General features: G+C 45.9%; 1 protein-coding gene across 2 annotated transcripts in view; it reads right to left on the bottom strand.

Annotated features, from left to right (window-relative positions):
* Nucleotides 1-20,417, bottom strand: part of bltp3a (bridge-like lipid transfer protein family member 3A) — a 129,094-nt gene that overhangs the window by 85,871 nt on the left and 22,806 nt on the right. For both annotated transcript variants that reach the window (XR_011358402.1, XM_069941566.1), the window contains exons 4-5: nt 19,478-19,516; nt 16,594-16,685 (exon numbers count right to left, since the gene is read on the bottom strand). Coding sequence is in view for 1 of the 2 variants with exons in the window: in XM_069941566.1 (XP_069797667.1) it covers nt 16,594-16,685; nt 19,478-19,516 (131 nt within the window). In the remaining variant the exon portion in view is untranslated. The remainder of the gene's footprint in view (nt 1-16,593; nt 16,686-19,477; nt 19,517-20,417) is intronic.

Raw genomic sequence — 20,417 nt, 5'->3', positions numbered from 1 at the left:
AGCCATGTTCTCTTGTATTTATCTCTCCTAATCCAAGTGGAAAGAGCCTATTCACATTTACTCTGTCTATAACTCTCATAATTTTGCAAACCTCTATCAAATCTCCCCTCATTCTTCTACACCCCAAGGAATAAAGTCCTAACCTGTTTAATCTTTCCCTGTAACTCTACTCCTGAAGACCCAGCAACATCCTAATAAGTCTTCTCTGCACTCTTGCAATCTTACTGATATCTTTCCTATAGTTTGGTGAAGAGAACTGCACAAAATTCTCCAAATTTGGACTCTCTAATGTCTTATACAACCTCACCATAACATCCCAACTCCAGTACTCAATATTTATGAAGGCAAAATGGCAAAAGCTTTGTTTACAACCCTGTCTACCCGTGATGCCATTTTCAGGGAACTATGTATCTGCATTCCCAGGTCCCTTTCCTCCACACTCCTTAGTGCCCTATCATTTACTGTGTTTGTCCAATCTTTTTTTGTCCTTCCTAAATGTTACACCTCACATTTGTCTGCATTGAACTCCATCTGCCATTTTCTGACCCATTTTTCCAGTTGGTCCAGATACCTTTGCAAGCTTTGAAACCCTTCCTCGCCATCCACAATGCTTTCTATCTTGGTGTAATCAGCAAACATGTTGATCCAATTTACCACATTATCATCCAGATCATTGATATAGACAACAAACAACAATGGTCCCAGCACTGATCCTAGAGGAACACCACTAATCACAGGCCTCCAGTCTGAGAAGCAATCATCCACTACCACTCTCTGTCTTCTCCAATTCAACAAATTTTGAATCTAGTTTACAACCTCTCCTTGGATAACTGGTGTCTGAACCTTTTGAACTAACCTCCCATGTGGGACTTCATCAAAGGCCTTACTAAAGTCCATGGAGACAACATCCACAGTCCTTCCTTCATCTACTTTCTTGCCAACCTTCTTGAAAAATTCCACAAGATTCATTAAACATGACCTACCACACACAAAGCCACACTGACTATCCTTTAATCAGTCCTTGGCAGTCCAAATACTTGTATATCTGATCTCTCAGAACACCCTTCACGAATTTACCTTCTACTAGCATTAAGCTCACTGGCCTGTAATTTCCTGGATTACTTTTGGAGCCTTTTTTTTTTGTTTTAAACAAAAAGGGGGAAATATAAGCTACCCTCCAATCCTCCAGCACCTCACCCATGGCTAAGGGCATTTTAAATATTTCTGCCAGAGCCCCTGCAATTTTTTTCACTAGTCTCCCTCAAGGTCTGAGGGAATATTATATCAGGCCCAGGGAATTTATCTATCTTTATTCACTGTAAGACAGCAAGCACCTTCTCCTCTTTAATTTCTATATGTTCTGTGACACTTTTGCTTGTAACATTTCATGGGGCTCCACACATAGATGTCCACTCTAACTTCTGGGTGGCATATTTTGTCCTTTACGATCTTTTTTGTCTTAATATACAGTACTTGTAGAAACCCTTCAGGTTTACCTTCACACGTCTTCTTTTTTGCCTTCCCAAGTATTTTCTTACATTTTCTATATTCTTCTAGTACCTCATTAGCTCCTTGTTGCCTTTTTCTCCTATATACCCCTCTCTTCTTTTTAACCAGATTGTCAATATCCCTTGAAAACCAAGGTTCCCTATACCTGCTAACTTTGCCTTTAATCCTTAAAGGAACATAAAAACTCTGCACTCTCAAAATTTCACCTTTGAAGGCCTTCCACTTATTATTGAACACATCCTTGCCAGAAAACAACATATCCCAATCTACTCTTTCTAGATCCTTTATTTCCACAAAATTGGCCTTTCTCCAATTCAGAATCTCAACTCAAGGACCAGACCTATCCTTATGCATGATTCATAATAATTACTTCAGTGATTAACCGCATATCCTTCAAACAGCATCATGCATCATACTGCTAAGACAGTAAATAGAAAAAAATCATTTTTTTCTATTTTCTGTCTTAGAACAGTTTATCAATACATTCAAATTGTGAGAATTTGTATGGATATTTACAAATGCTTTTACCCCCTCCATAAATCTTCGTCCGCGAAGCCAAGCCAAAGAGAAGAAAGAAGAATTCCAAACTATATCACCACTGAGCCATTTGAATAAAATTCACTTTTCTCTTGGATCATAATTCAAGAGATTAATAAATCACGAACTAACTTAAAAAATCAGGTATCATTGGAATAATTACAGATTGCAATATTTTATTATTTTAGATACGTGGTAACTTGAAATAATTGCCTTAGTAAAATTTGAAGACCCCAACTATTAGGATTACAAAAGCAAATCAATATCTGGCAATTATTTTTAAGTGGTCCATCTGGGTGAAATGCAATGTCAGAATTAAAGCTCTTCTTTTCTGTATGGAAAGATCAAATAGAATATTAACTTCAACCAATTAATCACATTAAAATTGTTCATGCTGTTATTTTTTGAGGAAGGGATAACAGTCTTAGTTACCTCACACAAATATATAAAAGTCAAATTTTCATACAGCACAAAAACTGGTCCTTTGGCAAACTACATGTATGATAATCATTAATGATCTATTTATTCCAATCAATTTCCCAGGACTTGCATCATACTAGGCCTTGGGCATTCAAGTATTCATCTGGCTGCTTCTTAAATGTTGCAACAGTGTTCATTTCCATCAACTTTGCAAACATTGCATTCCGAACTGCAACCCCTTCTGGGTAACAATATTCCTCAAATTTCTTCTCCACCTGACTCTTCACCATCAACCCAAGCCCTACTGCATCAAGCATGTCATCAGATTCCACAGTACAGAAACAAGTCCATTGTCCAATTTGTCCATACTGACCAGGCTAGTCCCACTTGCCTGAAAACAGCCCATATCCTAATCAACTTTGACTATCCAGGTACCTGTCTAAATTTCTTATGAATATAATTGTCCCTGCTATTACTCTTCCTCTGGCAGCTCTTTCCATTTATTCACTTCACTTTGTGTGAAGAAGGAACCCTCAGCTCCCTTTTAAATCTCCCCCCCCCCCCCCACCTCACCTTGAATGAGTATCCTCAAATGTCATATTCTCAATGCTGCTTCATTACTCAGTTTAATTATATGTCACCACTTTCATGGAATAACGTACCTGTTCTTTCAAGTATCTTTCTGTTCTACAATACTGAGGCCTTACCATGCATCATGGAAGTCCTGCCTACCAAAGTTCAAAACCTAACACTTGCCCGAATTAAATCTCATTTGCTATCCCCAAGCCCACTTTCCTCATTGATATCCTAGTGTAATCTTTGATAACATTCTTCACAGTCCAGTATATCACCAATAAATGACAAACAATAGCAAACCTTGCATGAAACCCTTTGTAACAGGCCTCCACTTGAAGCAACGATTTTTCACTCCCATCCTCTGGCTCCTTACACCAATTCAATTCTGTATCCAATTAACCAGCTCACCCTGGATCCCATGCAATGTAACATTTAGTAACATCCTACCATGCAAGGTCCTACTGAAGTCTTTGAAGACATTGTCAACCTCTCTGCCCTCAATTCTGTTGGTCATCTCTTCAAAAGTCTCAATTCAGACCATGACATGGGGGAAGTGTTTCCCTCTCTATAATAATTATCAGCCACCCATTTTTTTTTTAATATTCTTTGGCTTGGCTTCGCGGACGAAGATTTATGGAGGGGGTAAAAAGTCCACGTCAGCTGCAGACTCGTTTGTGGCTGACAAGTCCGATGCGGGACAGGCAGACACGATTGCAGCGGTTGCAGGGGAAAATTGGTTGGTTGGGGATGGGTGTTGGGTTTTTCCTCCTTTGCCTTTTGTCAGTGAGGTAGGCTCTGCGGTCTTCTTCAAAGTAGGTTGCTGCCCGCCGAACTGTGAGGCGCCAAGATGCACGGTTTGAGGCGATATCAGCCCACTGGCGGTGGTCAATGTGGCAGGCACCAAGAGATTTCTTTAGGCAGTCCTTGTACCTTTTCTTTGGTGCACCTCTGTCATGGTGGCCAGTGGAGAGCTCGCCATATAACACGATCTTGGGAAGGCGATGGTCCTCCATTCTGGAGACGTGACCCATCCAGCGCAGCTGGATCTTCAGCAGCGTGGACTCGATGCTGTCGACCTCTGCCATCTCGAGTACTTCGACGTTAGGGATGTAAGCGCTCCAATGGATGTTGAGGATGGAGCGGAGACAACGCTGGTGGAAGCGTTCTAGGAGCCGTAGGTGGTGCCGGTAGAGGACCCATGATTCGGAGCCGAACAGGAGTGTGGGTATGACAACGGCTCTGTATACGCTTATCTTTGTGAGGTTTTTCAGTTGGTTGTTTTTCCAGACTCTTTTGTGTAGTCTTCCAAAGGCGCTATTTGCCTTGGCGAGTCTGTTGTCTATCTCATTGTCGATCCTTGCATCTGATGAAATGGTGCAGCCGAGATAGGTAAACTGGTTGACCGTTTTGAGTTTTGTGTGCCCGATGGAGATGTGGGGGGGCTTGTAATCATGGTGGGGAGCTGGCTGATGGAGGACCTCAGTTTTCTTCAGGCTGACTTCCAGGCCAAACATTTTGGCAGTTTCCGCAAAGCAGGACGTCAAGCGCTGAAGAGCTGGCTCTGAATGGGCAACTAAAGCAGCATCGTCTGCAAAGAGTAGTTCACGGACAAGTTTCTCTTGTGTCTTGGTGTGAGCTTGCAGGCGCCTCAGATTGAAGAGACTGCCATCCGTGCAATACCGGATGTAAACAGCGTCTTCATTGTTGGGGTCTTTCATGGCTTGGTTCAGCATCATGCTGAAGAAGATTGAAAAGAGGGTTGGTGCCAGAACACAGCCTTGCTTCATGCCATTGTTAATGGAGAAGGGTTCAGAGAGCTCATTGCTGTATCTGACCCGACCTTGTTGGTTTTCGTGCAATTGGATAATCATGTTGAGGAACTTTGGGGGACATCCGATGCACTCTAGTATTTGCCAAAGCCCTTTCCTGCTCACGGTGTCGAAGGCTTTGGTGAGGTCAACAAAGGTGATGTAGAGTCCTTTGTTTTGTTCTCTGCATTTTTCTTGGAGCTGTCTGAGGGCAAAGACCATGTCAGTAGTTCCTCTGTTTGCGCGAAAGCCGCACTGTGATTCTGGGAGAATATTCTCGGCGACACTAGGTATTATTCTATTTAGTAGAATCCTAGTGAAGATTTTGCCTGCAATGGAGAGCAACGTGATTCCCCTGTAGTTTGAGCAGTCTGATTTCTCGCCTTTGTTTTTGTACAGGGTGATGATGGTGGCATCACGAAGATCCTGAGGCAGTTTACCTTGGTCCCAACAAAGCTTGAAAAACTCATGCAGTTTGGCATGCAGAGTTTTGCCGCCAGCCTTCCAGACTTCTGGGGGGATTCCATCCATACCTGCTGCTTTGCCACTTTTCAGTTGTTCGATTGCCTTATATGTCTCATCCAGGGTGGGAATCTCATCCAGCTCTAGCCTTAGGGGCTGTTGAGGGAGCTGGAGCAGGGCGGAATCTTGGACTGAGCGGTTGGCACTGAAAAGAGATTGGAAGTGTTCTGACCATCGGTTGAGGATGGAGATCTTGTCGCCGAGGAGGACTTTGCCGTCTGAGCTGCGGAGCGGGCTTTGGACTTGGGGTGAGGGGCCGTACACAGCCTTTAGAGCCTCGTAGAAACCCCTGAAGTCGCCAATGTCCGCGCTGAGCTGGGTTCGTTTGGCGAGGCAAGTCCACCACTCATTTTGGATCTCCCGGAGTTTGCGCTGAAGATGGCTGCATGCGCGACGGAAGGCTTGTTTCTTCTCTGGACAGGACGGCTTTGTAAGGTGAGCCTGGTGGGCAGCTCGCTTCTTTGCCAGCAGCTCCTGGATTTCCTGGCTGTTTTCGTCAAACCAGTCCTTGTTTTTCCTGGAGGAGAAGCCCAGTACCTCTTCAGCGGATTGCAGTATGGAAGTCTTCAACTGATCCCAGAGGGTTTCAGGGGACGGGTCCGTGAGGCGGGTTGCATCGTCGAGCTTTGCTTTGAGGTTTGCCTGGAAGTTTCCTCTCGCTTCGTCTGACTGCAGGTTTCCAACATTGAACCTCTTTCTGGGGGCTTTATTGTTCCTGGGCTTTGGTTTGAAGTGAAGGTTGAGCTTGCAGCGAACCAGCCGGTGGTCAGTGTGGCATTCCGCGCTAGGCATGACCCTGGTGTGGAGCACATCTCGTTTGTCACTTTCTCGCACCAGGATGTAGTCCAGGAGGTGCCAGTGCTTGGATCGGGGATGCATCCAGGTGGTCTTAAGGCTGTCCCTCTGCTGAAAAAGGGTGTTTGTAATGACAAGCAGCTGTTCTGAGCAGAGCTCCAACAGGAGGCGCCCATTGTCGTTGCACTTGCCGACGCCATGCTTGCCCAGGATTCCTGGCCAGGTTTCTGAGTCTTTGCTGACACGAGCGTTGAAGTCGCCCAGGATGACAACCTTGTCGGCTGTAGGGGTGCGTTGGATGAGGTTGCGCAGGTCGGTGTAGAACTTGTCCTTTTCTGCTGGTTCCGCCTGGAGGGTTGGAGCATAGACACTGATGAGGGTGATGTGACGCTTGTTCTGAAGGGGGAGTCGCATGGACATGATTCGGTCCGAGAGGCCTGTCGGAAGGTTTTCGAGTTTGGAGGCAATGAAGCTCTTGACCATGAAGCCTACACCAGATAGGCGTCATTCATCCGAAGGCTTGCCAGACCAGTAGAGTGTGTAGCCCGCGCCGCGTTCTTGGAGGCTGCCTACATCTGCCAGGCGGACTTCACTGAGAGCGGCTATGTTGATGTCAAGTCTGAGGAGTTCATGTGCAATGAGGGCAGACCGACGTTCAGGTCGGTGGCTGTTAGCCTTGTCTAGCATGGTTCTGATGTTCCAGCATGCTAGCTTGAGTTTGTGAGCAACTTTTGAGGGGGGGGGCGTGGAGGGGGGGGGCGTGGAGGGGGGGGCCGTGGAGGGGGAGGACGTGGAGGGGGAGGACGTGGAGGGGGAGGACGTGGAGGGGGAGGACGTGGAGGGGGAGGACGTGGAGGGGGAGGACGTGGAGGGGGAGGACGTGGAGGGGGAGGACGTGGAGGGGGAGGACGTGGAGGGGGAGGACGTGGAGGGGGAGGACGTGGAGGGGGAGGACGTGGAGGGGGAGGACGTGGAGGGGGAGGACGTGGAGGGGGAGGACGTGGAGGGGGAGGACGTGGAGGGGGAGGACGTGGAGGGGGGAGGACGTGGAGGGGGAGGACGTGGAGGGGGAGGACGTGGAGGGGGAGGACGTGGAGGGGGAGGACGTGGAGGGGGAGGACGTGGAGGGGGAGGACGTGGAGGGGGAGGACGTGGAGGGGGAGGACGTGGAGGGGGAGGACGTGGAGGGGGAGGACGTGGAGGGGGAGGACGTGGAGGGGGAGGACGTGGAGGGGGAGGACGTGGAGGGGGAGGACGTGGAGGGGGAGGACGTGGAGGGGGAGGACGTGGAGGGGGAGGACGTGGAGGGGGAGGACGTGGAGGGGGAGGACGTGGAGGGGGAGGACGTGGAGGGGGAGGACGTGGAGGGGGAGGACGTGGAGGGGGAGGACGTGGAGGGGGAGGACGTGGAGGGGGAGGACGTGGAGGGGGAGGACGTGGAGGGGGAGGACGTGGAGGGGGAGGACGTGGAGGGGGAGGACGTGGAGGGGGAGGACGTGGAGGGGGAGGACGTGGAGGGGGAGGACGTGGAGGGGGAGGACGTGGAGGGGGAGGACGTGGAGGGGGAGGACGTGGAGGGGGAGGACGTGGAGGGGGAGGACGTGGAGGGGGAGGACGTGGAGGGGGAGGACGTGGAGGGGGAGGACGTGGAGGGGGAGGACGTGGAGGGGGAGGACGTGGAGGGGGAGGACGTGGAGGGGGAGGACGTGGAGGGGGAGGACGTGGAGGGGGAGGACGTGGAGGGGGAGGACGTGGAGGGGGAGGACGTGGAGGGGGAGGACGTGGAGGGGGAGGACGTGGAGGGGGAGGACGTGGAGGGGGAGGACGTGGAGGGGGAGGACGTGGAGGGGGAGGACGTGGAGGGGGAGGACGTGGAGGGGGAGGACGTGGAGGGGGAGGACGTGGAGGGGGAGGACGTGGAGGGGGAGGACGTGGAGGGGGAGGACGTGGAGGGGGAGGACGTGGAGGGGGAGGACGTGGAGGGGGAGGACGTGGAGGGGGAGGACGTGGAGGGGGAGGACGTGGAGGGGGAGGACGTGGAGGGGGAGGACGTGGAGGGGGAGGACGTGGAGGGGGAGGACGTGGAGGGGGAGGACGTGGAGGGGGAGGACGTGGAGGGGGAGGACGTGGAGGGGGAGGACGTGGAGGGGGAGGACGTGGAGGGGGAGGACGTGGAGGGGGAGGACGTGGAGGGGGAGGACGTGGAGGGGGAGGACGTGGAGGGGGAGGACGTGGAGGGGGAGGACGTGGAGGGGGAGGACGTGGAGGGGGAGGACGTGGAGGGGGAGGACGTGGAGGGGGAGGACGTGGACCTGTCCTCGGGCCTGCGCAAAGGAGCTTTTAGGTGGAGTGCAGTGCGCGCAGTACTGGCCCCACCCTTTACACCCATGGTTCGTGTGCCGTGGCCAAGCAAGCTGGGACGTGGCAGCGAGGTCCTTGGGTCGTAGGTTTTATATCGGAGTGGCCTTCTCCTATGCAGGTTTCTTACCCGGGCTGGAGGGGCCTGCCTCCCCTCCTAGGTCGGTCCATACTGCCCGGACCGGGGCCGAGGCCGCCGCAGCTCACCCTGTGCCTGGACTGGGGCCGCCGCCTCCCACTCTCTGCTCGGATCAGGGCCTCCCCCTGCCCCACTCGACCGAGGCCGCCGTCTCCCCCTTGCTCCTGCCCGGATCGAGGCCGCCGCCGTCTACCCTTCGCCCGGACCGGGGCCGGGGCCGCTGCTGCTCTCCCTGTGCCTGGACTGGGGCCGCCGCCTCTCACTCCCTGTCCGGACCGGGGCCTCCGCCTGTCTCGCTCGACCGAGGCCGGGGCCGCCGTCTCCCCCTTGCTCCTGCCCGTATCGGGGCCGCCGCCGTCTACCCTTCGCCCGGACCGCTGCTGCTCTCCCTGTGCCCGGACTGGGGCGGCCGCCTCCCACTCCCTGTCCGGACCGGGGCCTCCGCCTGCCTCACTCGACCGAGGCAATTCTCACTCAGGAGGGTTCTTGCTGGTTTTCAGAGAGAGATTCCTTTTCCAGGACATCCGCAACTGATTCCTTCTCAATCAGTCTTGCTGATGAAACTTGCCCCTTTCAGAGTTCTCCAGATGATCCTCTTTCTTTCAGGTCACCTTTCAGATCGCCAGTCTTCTCCTTTGACCAAGCAGCCTTCCAAAGTTTGCCAGCTTGTCCCTCTGGAACTGATTTTTGTGTCTCATTCTCTCTCACTCCCTCCCTCTCTGAGAGCAAATCTGTTCTCAAATCTGTTTTTATATATATATATAATTTAAAAATCTCCATCAGATCTTCCCTCTGCCTCAACATCCTAGTCAATCTCCTCTGAACTCTCTCTCTGGTACAATCATGTCCTTGCTAAATCGGTGGTGGATAAAACCACACACACATGACAGATGCAGCTAAAATCAAGTTTTATGAAGTTGTACCAAGACCTCCCAGTTCAAAATCAGTACTCCTCTACCCTGGTTAATGAAGACAAAAATGCATATGCCTGCTTCACCAGCCTATCTTATTCTGCTACAAGCATCATTGAATTCTTACATCATCAATTTTAAGAATCAAAGTTAACAATGGCCTTCAGGCACTGAGATGGGAGTAATCAGATGCATTTTTCGCTTCTGTAATCAACAGGATTTCCTGAATAAACTGCAATTCTTGTGTGTAATAACTGGGTATCATTTTTGTTCCTTACTTCAGATGCAAGCCAAGTAATATCATTTTTGTTCCTTACTTCAGATGCAAGCCAAGTAATATTCACACCAGTTTCAATCTCACAAAATGCAAGTTGTTAATGAGGAGTCTTTAGTCCCTTCCTAATCATTCTGTTTTCAATTAGTTCTCTGCCAAGTCCACAAAGAGGTGCAGTAAGTCAGAACCTCAGAGAATAGCTCCAGAACATGTTTAAATGGAAAATTCTATGGCATAGTTCGTCCTGTGAAGTTTTAAATAAATGCTGGCACTCCCTCTCTTAATCATACTTGAGCTACAAGATATTTATTTGTATGCAAATACAGAACAGCATATATTTGACAGGATGCAAAATTTTCTGTAACAGCCACACCCACTGTGACGATTGACTCAAATCATATCAGTCCAATCACTGATGTGACTGCAAACAGGATCCATTTCATCATTTGAGGCATTGCACATGAACTTCTCAACTCATTGTTGAATACAGGCAAAGTTGTCATTGGCTGATTGATGGAATAAATTTATCGCTGCAATAAATCATCTCATCATTATCCTCAAGATTGCCCTTTTTCTTCCACAAAGACTCCATTCTTCTAACTGATTTTTCTAAAATATAGCACTAGAATTTACAATATACTGTGTTGGTATAAGTAGTGACACAGGTGTATTTGCAGACAGTGGTGCAAGTAAATCCTTAAAGATTTTTTCAAGCATGTGTAATAATATTTTCCGATGACTGCATTACCTGCGCAGACAATGAGTATGGTACAGCACCTAACCTTGTTTCCTTTGCCTAACCTTGACCAGTAATGTCATCTGCTGTGCAGCCAGCTTTGACCACTGGTAATTTGCATTGATGGCTATTGCAATGCACAAAATGTCATGAGTGACAGTGTGTTAAGACAGACTGTTCATTCAGTTGAACTGCAACGGCTGAAATTTCTGCAATAATTCCCTCCCTGACTCCCCCCAAAAAAAATCACTATTTATTCTATTATTTTTATAAGATTTGGGCATTGCTGGCTCAACCAGCATATAGCGATCATCCTCAGTTTTTCACCAGAAGATGACAGCAAACTATTATCTTGAAGTGTGGCATTCATACAATGCTAATGGAGAGATCAAGGATTTAGGTTCTTTGAAGGTACAGGTATACATTTTCAAGACATCAGGGTGGAGTGCAACATGTAGATGAGTCTCCTCTTGTGCCTGAAGCTTTTATTCTCCTTGAAAGTGGAGATTCTGGTTTAGAAGTCCAATATGAGTAAATGCATTTTAATTTTGAATTAGAACATACTTTTCTTGCAGGATGAACTGTATACAAACCAAACAGGTTGCTTCTTCCTGAATGCAGTTTAGCTGGAGAGTTGTTGGAACTGCACTCATCAAGAAAAGTGCATAGTCTTTCATCACATCCCAACTTGGGCCACACATTACAGAAAAATTTGGGTCAGAAGGAAGCAAGTCATTCACTGCCTCTGACCTGCTTTTGTGGCTGGTCCATTGAAGTTTCTGGTAATTGTGACTTAATACAACTTAAAGAAAAAAATACGATACTTTCAAAAAAAATTTGGCACCCATATTTAAAATTCATGGGAGCACAACTGTAGGTACACCGTCGTGTCTTGCCGCCCCACCTTACCTGTCTACTCCTCAGCTGTTTGTGGGGGAGGGGGGCCCTCAGAGGGTCCAATTCGTCCAGACCAGGTAAAGTCAAGAAAGTAAAGCAGATTGGGCACTGACCGCCTTACCGCGACAAACCCACAAAATCCTGACATCCCTTCCTTGTGAATGTCTTGAGTGTCCTGTGTAATTGTGATCACTTAAACATCTCGTGTTGAATATGGGGTTGGGGAGGAAGAGAAGTAAAAAGAGCTTGAACTCGGCAAAAACTGCATAAAATGAACAATTGTAAATTGTTGTCAATGCTAACCCTGTTAACATTGATACTGATAATGATGACTGAGTTTGAGACTGAAAAATCATAAATAAAATATTCAAAAAGGATGTGGACAATATTTATATCAAAAGTCTAGAAGATGGAAAAAGAGACAAGGATGCTGCTTTCTTGGAAATTTTGTTGTAATTTATTCAAACTGTGTCGAGATCTTACTGCTTGTTGGGTTCATTTGCTGAAGAGTTGTAAATGGGATTGATCATTGCACATATCAACAAACATACCCACTTCTGACCTAGCTGTGAAAACAAAGGCATTGATGAAGAACTGAAGATGAGTGAGCCAAGGACTCCAAGTTGTAGAGCTCAACATTTTCCTGGCACTGGAATAATCAACCTCCAACCATCACCACCACCATCATCATTTTGTGCAAGGTACTTCAACCATTGGAGTATTTATCCTTCATTAACCATTGTTCCATCAGTTCAGCAGTTAAATTGTTAAAAAGTTACATTGTTTTAGTTTTTATACTTATAGCGACCCACTATATAGCCAAAAGTATTTTAAGTTATTTAGAAGTGTTTCTACTCACTTTTGGGAAGATCTGTGGGAAGGGCTGCTGCGGTAATCTTTGAATTGAATTTTTGTCAATTCCGTTCATGGAGGCTTTTTATTGTACAAATTATCAATTAATTACAAGAAAACCAATGTTATGTGACTAAAAGTTTTGCAGTAAATTTTAAAGTTGAATATCTGAACTGTAAAGTCGCAAATGTTTCGGAAAGTGTACAGTTGTGCACTTTTGGAGAAAAGGTAAAGAGGCAGGCTATTTTTTTTTAAAAAATGGGGATAAAATTGAAAATAACCAGATGCAAAGGGACCGACCGGAGAGTCCTCGTGTACGATCATTCAAAGGTAAGCTTGGCATGTTGAGATGGTGGTGATGGCGGCAAATGCAATGCTGGCATTCATTTCAAGAGGAATAGAAAAAAAAAAGAACATGGGTTGTGATGTTGATACTTTATAAAGCACTCATGAGACCTCACTTGAAGTATTCTGTGCAGTTTTGACTCCTCATTTAAGGTTAGATGTGCTGACATTGGGGAGTGTTCAAAAGAGGTTCCCTTGGATGATTCCGGAAATGAAAGGATTATCATTTGAGGAGTGTTTGACAATTCTTGGCCTGCATTTGTTGAAATTTCAGAGGATGGAGGATGGATCTCATCATTTTGAATGTTGAAAGGCATGGACAGAATAGAGATAGAATGGATTTTTCCCATGATGGCAGAAGGCCATTTCATGTCGAGCCTCTGCCTTGAGACTGGCTACAGAGCAGATAGAAAAATGGGAACTTACCTTTCAGACAGCAGCCCTAAAACACTTCTCCAGCGTCCCATTCATACCCAGAGGCGCCTCGCAGCGCCCTTCGGATCCGATGATGGGGAAACTGGTGCCGTGGCGCCACCTGTCATCAATGTGTAGCAGACCAATGGCCATCTTCCCTATCTATACCGCCCCGCCAGGTGCCATCAATGGCTCCTGCCACCCCTCTGGCCCCCGCTTCCCCTGACTTGATAGGAGAGGGGTGAGTGAAGAGATGGGTCGCGGACTGAAAGCATCATCAGCTCATCCCTAAACAGCTGGTTAGCGCGGCTGTACATTCAGATTGATCGGCGGAGGGCTACGGTGCAGAGATTATCCCTCTCAGAGAGGGATTGGAATATGCGGCTCAGAGACCACCTCCGCACATTCAGAAAGGTAAGTGATTATGCGTTTTAGTGAAGTTTCTCCGCCTTTACATCTCAACTTTTTGGCTATCTGAAATGGCCTAGAGTCTAGGATAAGAGAGCACAACTTCAGAAATGAAGGCTGTCTGCCTTCAAGAAATGCTTCGGGTGGTAAATCTGTGGAATTTATTGCCTTAGGCAGTTGTGGAAGCCAGGTCATTGGGTCTATTTAAGTCTGAGATAGATAAGTTCTTGATTAGCCAAGGGATCAAAAGTTCAGTGTGAAAATGGATCAGTTTATGTCTGATGGGCTTGAATAACAAATTTCTACTCCCATGTCATATAATCTAAATCAGCTATTCTCATCAGGAGTATGACGAGGCATATTATATTTTATATTATATATTAATGTTTTTAAAAGAGATTGTGGGTGGGGGGATGGTTAGTATAGATCTCCACAAACAATAAACAACACATTTAAAATGCAAGAGCTATGCATAAGGAGAGTGGTCAAGTCCACAGTGAATTTACAGAAACATTGAAGAATGCTGATGGAGACTTCACAAGTAGATGTTAATTAGACTGATGCTGTGGAGTAATGGATTATTGTTTTGAAAGCAACAGATGCCCAGGCAGAAACTGATTCCAGTGCTGGCAATCTGTCTGCTTGCAGTTTGCTACTCTAAGAGCGATAACGTCACAGTGACGTCGTTAGTCCGAGATGCTTGGCGCGAATTTGGAAACAGTGTGTAGGCAGGGTATCTCGTTCTGAACATAGAGAAAGGCTGAAATTATCCAGGTCCACCATAATCCTGTGTTCCTTTTACCTCTCCTTTTTCGCACTTCAAATGACATCACGTCAGTGGGCAGGAGTACAGCTACAGTGGACAGGAGCCGGAGTGCACTCTGAGGTGCCTCCTGTGCAGCTGTCCCTTTCGGGTGGGCAGCGCAGCACTTTCATGGCTGCCACCTGAATGATGATTCCAAAGCTCTTCATTCGCTTCTGCAAGTGCATTCTTGGCAGAGAGAACAAGACCAAACAGGATTCTTCTCTGAAGGAGGGAGGGTGGGGGGGGGAGGGAGGGAGAGAGAGAACCAACTTCTGCAGTGGCTTTTGGAAGCTTGTTTGAAACTCATTTTGAAGATGGGTTGAGTTCTGAGTTCAGCCTATTGGAAAAACCCTTGTGGTCTTTACAAGAGGAAATGGCTGGCTTGAGTGTTTCTCCCGAAATAAGAGGAACTCTGTGGTGACCTGGAAGAAGAGGTTATTATTTGGGAAAATCCATGAAGTACTGATCGAGGAAAATCAGATTGTGTGTGTCAAACGAGCAACAAATCTCTCTCTCTGAAACCAACAAGAACCTTCCTGAGCAGTAAATATTTAACTTTAGCATCAGAATGTGTTTGAAGTGCATGAGTTGGTCCCACTGGCCAGGTTTTCACCTGCTTCTGGACTGGTCTGGAGCATCTGATAACCGGTCTGTATGCATTACAGAGATGTGGTCTGAGTATCCAGGGCGAGGTCAGGGCTCTGCCCTTTATGCATCATAAGTGTTCATATACACAAGGTCCAACATGTTCGCCTCTGTCATATTAAAGTCCACATGCTAATGGAATTTAGATAGCCTTGACTTGAGGTTCCCCTAGTTGAAATCCCTAGTGATAAAGATCAGACTGTCAGGGTGTGCGGTCTGCAGTTTGTTTATAGCCTCATACAGTTCCCAAATTGCCTCTTTAGTGTTGGTGGGGGGAGTATGCTGCAACTCGGAGGACTATGGTCAATTCCTGCAGTATATAAAAGTCTACATCAGACTGTCACAAATTCCTCCAGCTTTGAGCAGTGACTGAAGACTCATTCAGAGTCCTTGCATCATTTTGTGTTGATGTAGACACACAGGCCACCACCTTGGACTTCACATACAAAGCAGCATCTCCGTCTGCCATCTAGCTGGATGGTGGCATTCTGGACCCTGTCACTGAACCAGATTTCTGTGAATACCAAAGCACAGCAGTCCCTGTACTCATGCTGAGAAGACCTCCGGAGTCAGATGTTGTCCATTTTGTTCCCCAGGGAGCAGACATTAGTGACCAGAATGGACAGGAGAGCCAGGTGGCAGGGGTTTGCCTTCAACCCTGCTTGCTTACCCCACTTCATCCACATTCATCACATTTCAATATGAACATAGAACACTATAGCACAGTACAAGCCCTTTGGCCCTTGAAGTTGTGCAAACCCATATTCTTGCCATAGAGACAGAAAATAAACTGTGCTGCACACTGCAACAAGAGATATGGTAGAAATTTGGGATTTTGCCCATGAAAATGAATTTCTAAATAATATTGTAAGAGAAGAGAATTTGCACGTGCGGTTACCATGTGCCTGCTCTCTTCACCCAAATTCAGGAGGTGCAGTTGAAAGCGCCTTGAATTTCTGCACACCATTTTATAAATAGCAAACTTTGCAACAGTGATGTGACTATTAGAGGGAATAAGCATTCAAGATGTGCTTTGGGTCTCAAATATTGAAGCAGTGGTCTTCAAGGCTGAGGGTATTCCATTATGCTCCGGGCTTTTGCTTTCTGATGGAGCAGAGGCTTTGATGAGTCAATAGCTGCAACATACTCAGGCTCTGCTTAGTTCCACCAGCCACAAAATATGACTCGTCCATAATGTTTTTTGCCAAAATGAGCAGACAACTTGGTTGATCAAAGTCAATAGCTCTTGAACATTTCTTCATCAGAGACATCATACTTAGGATGAAATATTATTTTGTTTATTCCAGTTATTGTCAGGAAAATTCAAGCTGAAGATCTGTTGCAGTATTGGGGGCAGGGTGGGGGGTGGCTGAGGGAAAGAGCACTCAAAGTCTTTTAAGTCAATACTTTAGATTTACACGATCTAGCTCTTCACTCTTGGTAGCTCAGTATCCACAGGTTGACTCAGTTTGCAGTCAAGTGCACAAGGTCTTAAGGTTATTTTTAATGGCATATATCTGAGGCATGCAAAGAAACAGTGTAAATGCAAAGCTGACATATCCAATTGAAGAGTCACAGGCATCAGTTATTCTCCATAAGTTGATTTACCTCCATATTCGTATAATCAATCATGCATACTAACCTTTGACCTGCTGTAATGGCAATTGGAGATGGCCCATTCGGAGGACGAGGTTCTTCACAGGTCCTCATCTCCACCTCCACTTTATCAAGGAACTACAGAAAAAAATGAAAAACAATTTTGAAAATGCTCAAATGCAATTGAATCCCAAGGTTCTGATACAATTGATTTATGAAGCCTTGTCACAATTAATCTGGATTTTATTTTAACATATTACATAAAATGATTTGGGGATTAAGTTTTAAATTTATTTGTCACAAAATATCTTGTAACCTTCAGCAAAAACGCCAACAGTTTATCGCTGGCATTACATACAGCCATTCACAAAGGATTACAATGAAAGGGAAGATCAATTAGCACCAAGCATGATGAAGGCATTATTACGGGGTTTATTCAGGAGCCTAATGGCTTGACGTCCTGTTTTGTGGAAACTGCCAAAAATGTTTGGCCTGGAAGTCAACCTGAAGAAAACTGAGGTCCTCCATCAGCCAGCTCCCCACCATGACTACCAGCCCCCCCACATCTCCATTGGGCACACAAAACTCAAAACGGTCAACCAGTTTACCTATCTTGGCTGCACCATTTCATCGGATGCAAGGATCGACAACGAGATAGACAACAAACTCACCAAGGCAAATAGCGCCTTTGGAAGACTACACAAAAGAGTCTGGAAAAACAACCAACTGAAAAACCTCACAAAGATTAGCATATACAGAGCCGTTGTCATACCCACACTCCTGTTCAGCTCCGAATCATGGGTCCTTTACCGGCATCACCTACGGCTCCTAGAACGCTTCCACCAGCATTGTCTCCGCTCCATCCTCAACATTCATTGGAGAGACTTCATCTCCAACATCAAAGTACTTGAGATGGCAGAGGCCGACAGCATCGAATCCACGCTGCTGAAGATCCAGCTGCGCTGGATGGGTCACGTCTCCAGAATGGAGGACCATCGCCTTCCCAAGATCATGTTATATGGTGAGCTCTCCACTGGCCACCGAGACAGGTGCACCAAAGAAGAGGTACAAGGACTGCCTAAAGAAAGCTCTTGGTGCCTGCCACATTGACCATCGCCAGTGGGCTGATATCGCCTTAAACCGTGCATCTTGGCGCCTCACAGTTCGGCGGGCAGCAACCTCCTTTGAAGAAGACCACAGAGCCCACCTCACTGACAAAAGACAAAGGAGGAAAACCCAACACCCAACCCCAACCCACCAATTTTCCCTTGCAACCGCTGCAACCGTGTCTGCCTGTCCCGCATCGGACTTGTCAGCCACAAATGAGCCTGCAGATGACGTGGACATTACCCCTCCATAAATCTTCATCCGCGAAGCCAAGCCAAAGAAGAAGAGATAAATGGCTGCAGGAAAGAAACTGTATGCAAGCCCATTGGTATGTGCCTTCATACTCTTCAGCCCTCTAACTGGGTGTGTGATTTTTTTTTCAGTATGTTAACTGCCTTTCCTTGCTAGTGGGAGATGTAGATATAGTTCATGGAGGAAGTTTTAATTGTGCTCTCAGATAAATTTACAAACATCTGTAGTTTGTTCCAATCGAGCAAAGCAGGTCCCATATGATACATCCAGTATGTACACTTTCAATGATACATCTGCAGTAGTTGTTAAGGGACAGGAGGCTTTGGTGCACTTTCTTGATCATCATGTTGATGTGCTTATTCCAAGACAAGTCATTGGAGATCATTTCTTCCTCAGAAGTTGAAGCCAACTACTATTTCAACTTCAGTGCCATTAACATGGACAGAAATATACACTCTTCTGCCTCTCGAAGTCAATGATCACCTCCTTCATCTTATAGAGAGGTTAGAGGTTACATCAACTCCACGCCATTGGATTTTCAATTTCTTTCCTTTATTCCAACTCTTATTTAACACCTGGTATACTCATATGGCGATATTGTCAAATTTGTAGATGAAGTTGGAATGGCATTTCACTGTCTAATTGTGCATGTAGAGAAAAAAAAATCGTTGGGGGCTGAGTACACATCCTTGGGGAGCGCCTATGTTAATTGGCATCACTGAGATGCTGTTACACATCTTCACTGCTGGACAGGAATTCAAAGATCCAGTTGCAGAGGGGACATTGTGGCCTAGGAATGAGTTTGACTAGGTTCTTGGTGGCAGAAATGTACTCTTTTAATAATTGTCTCTCATACGTGTCCTTGACATGCAGGTGCTCTTGATCTCAGTGGAGAGTGAAGGAGAGGGTATCGACTGTGGATCTCTGGCAGACTGGCAAGTTGTAGGCTGGAAATGACGTGAGCCACAACCGGTGGATGTCAAAGGTTACTATTTTAGAGGAATAGAAGCATCTGGTGCAGAGCCAACATTGTCCTTCTTTGAAACCAAATGGACTTTTGTAAAAATATTTAATCTTAGGAAGATTCATTTAGGTGATAAGAAATAACAACCTAGCAGGATGCAAGAGTAAAATACAAAAGTCTGCAGACACCATGATTGAAGTAAAAACACAATGCTGGAGAAACTCAGCAGTTCAAACTATGTACTTTATCTCAATAAAATAAAGATATATAACCAACATTTTGGGGTTGAACCCGAATCAAGGTAGGATGTGACATAATTTTTTTTAACCTTCTCAACTTGGCCATTAATTTTTATTACCTACTACCAGAAGAAATTACTTCGGTCACAAATTAAAAGGTAAACACTCTAATTGGATTTCAATTTTGATATCAATCCAAACCTTTTGCAATATGAACAACAAAAGTGTGTTGTGGTACCTTGGTATGGAGAGTAAAAGCACATTTCTCAGTCAATAGTGAAATTAACATCAACCTCATAACGTATAATTTAGCAATATTGAACATTGTTTCTCAGGCAGAATAAAGAAAAACTAGAAATCAACCTTACCAGACAAATGGGATGAGTCTTGAGCTTAGTCCATTGTATCTGAATTAAACAACAATTTAGCTTGTTAAATAAAGTGCCATGAGGAGCATTCTGCCTGTTCCAGATTTTAAAGCAAACTGATTTATAGAATTCACCTTCCAACTAATTTCAAAGAGATATTTTTCAGCAAATACACAAGGTAAAATTATTCCCAGACATGAATCAGGATCGAAATATGATGCATATTTATTTTAACAGGTGCAAAAAAAAAAAACCCCTAAAACACAAATTATAACATTAATGGAATTAACCTATTTAATTTTCTACAAGCGACAAGTTCAAAAGTCAGCTACTTTAATGATATTGCAAGTTTAAAATTTTAATATGCTGCATATTAAAGTTAACCCCTTCATCTAGGCTTTAGCATTTTTGATATTGTTTTCATTTGGGAAGAATGCATACAGGTATATGAAAAAACTGAAGGACATTTCCAAGGATCAGGTTTCTTTTAATCCAGCAATGCATGCTTTCAAAGCTCCTTTGAAGGTTCAATAAAACTTATCTTCAAAAACAAAAAATGTTCATTACCACTTGCCATAAGAGGACTCTTTTTGCCTTCACTATGCACATGAACTATTGCAAATTCCCATTCTACGAATAATAATATCAAAAGTTAAAATGAAAGACAATATTCAATAGCCCCAGCTGCTTACAATGCCAATGAGAATCCAGATGAAACTCTATATAATCAATTCTCCCATGCCATTTTGCTGTTACAAGATCAATTTCCAGCAGGCCATAGTCTCAACTTGGCCAGCACTCACAGAAGTCCAGTTAATTTGACATCCGTTTAAACAAACAGTCAATGACAGAGTTGGCGAACAATGAGCTGCTGGAGGAACTCAGCCAGCCGGGCAGCAATCAACGTGTCAGGCCTCTATCAAGACTGAAATAATAAAGG

The sequence above is a fragment of the Narcine bancroftii genome, chromosome 5 (genome assembly GCF_036971445.1).
Source record: "Narcine bancroftii isolate sNarBan1 chromosome 5, sNarBan1.hap1, whole genome shotgun sequence".
Classification (NCBI taxonomy): domain Eukaryota; kingdom Metazoa; phylum Chordata; class Chondrichthyes; order Torpediniformes; family Narcinidae; genus Narcine; species Narcine bancroftii.
The sequence above is the reverse complement of the archived record's forward strand: the minus strand, read 5'-3'. Positions and strand labels throughout refer to the sequence as shown.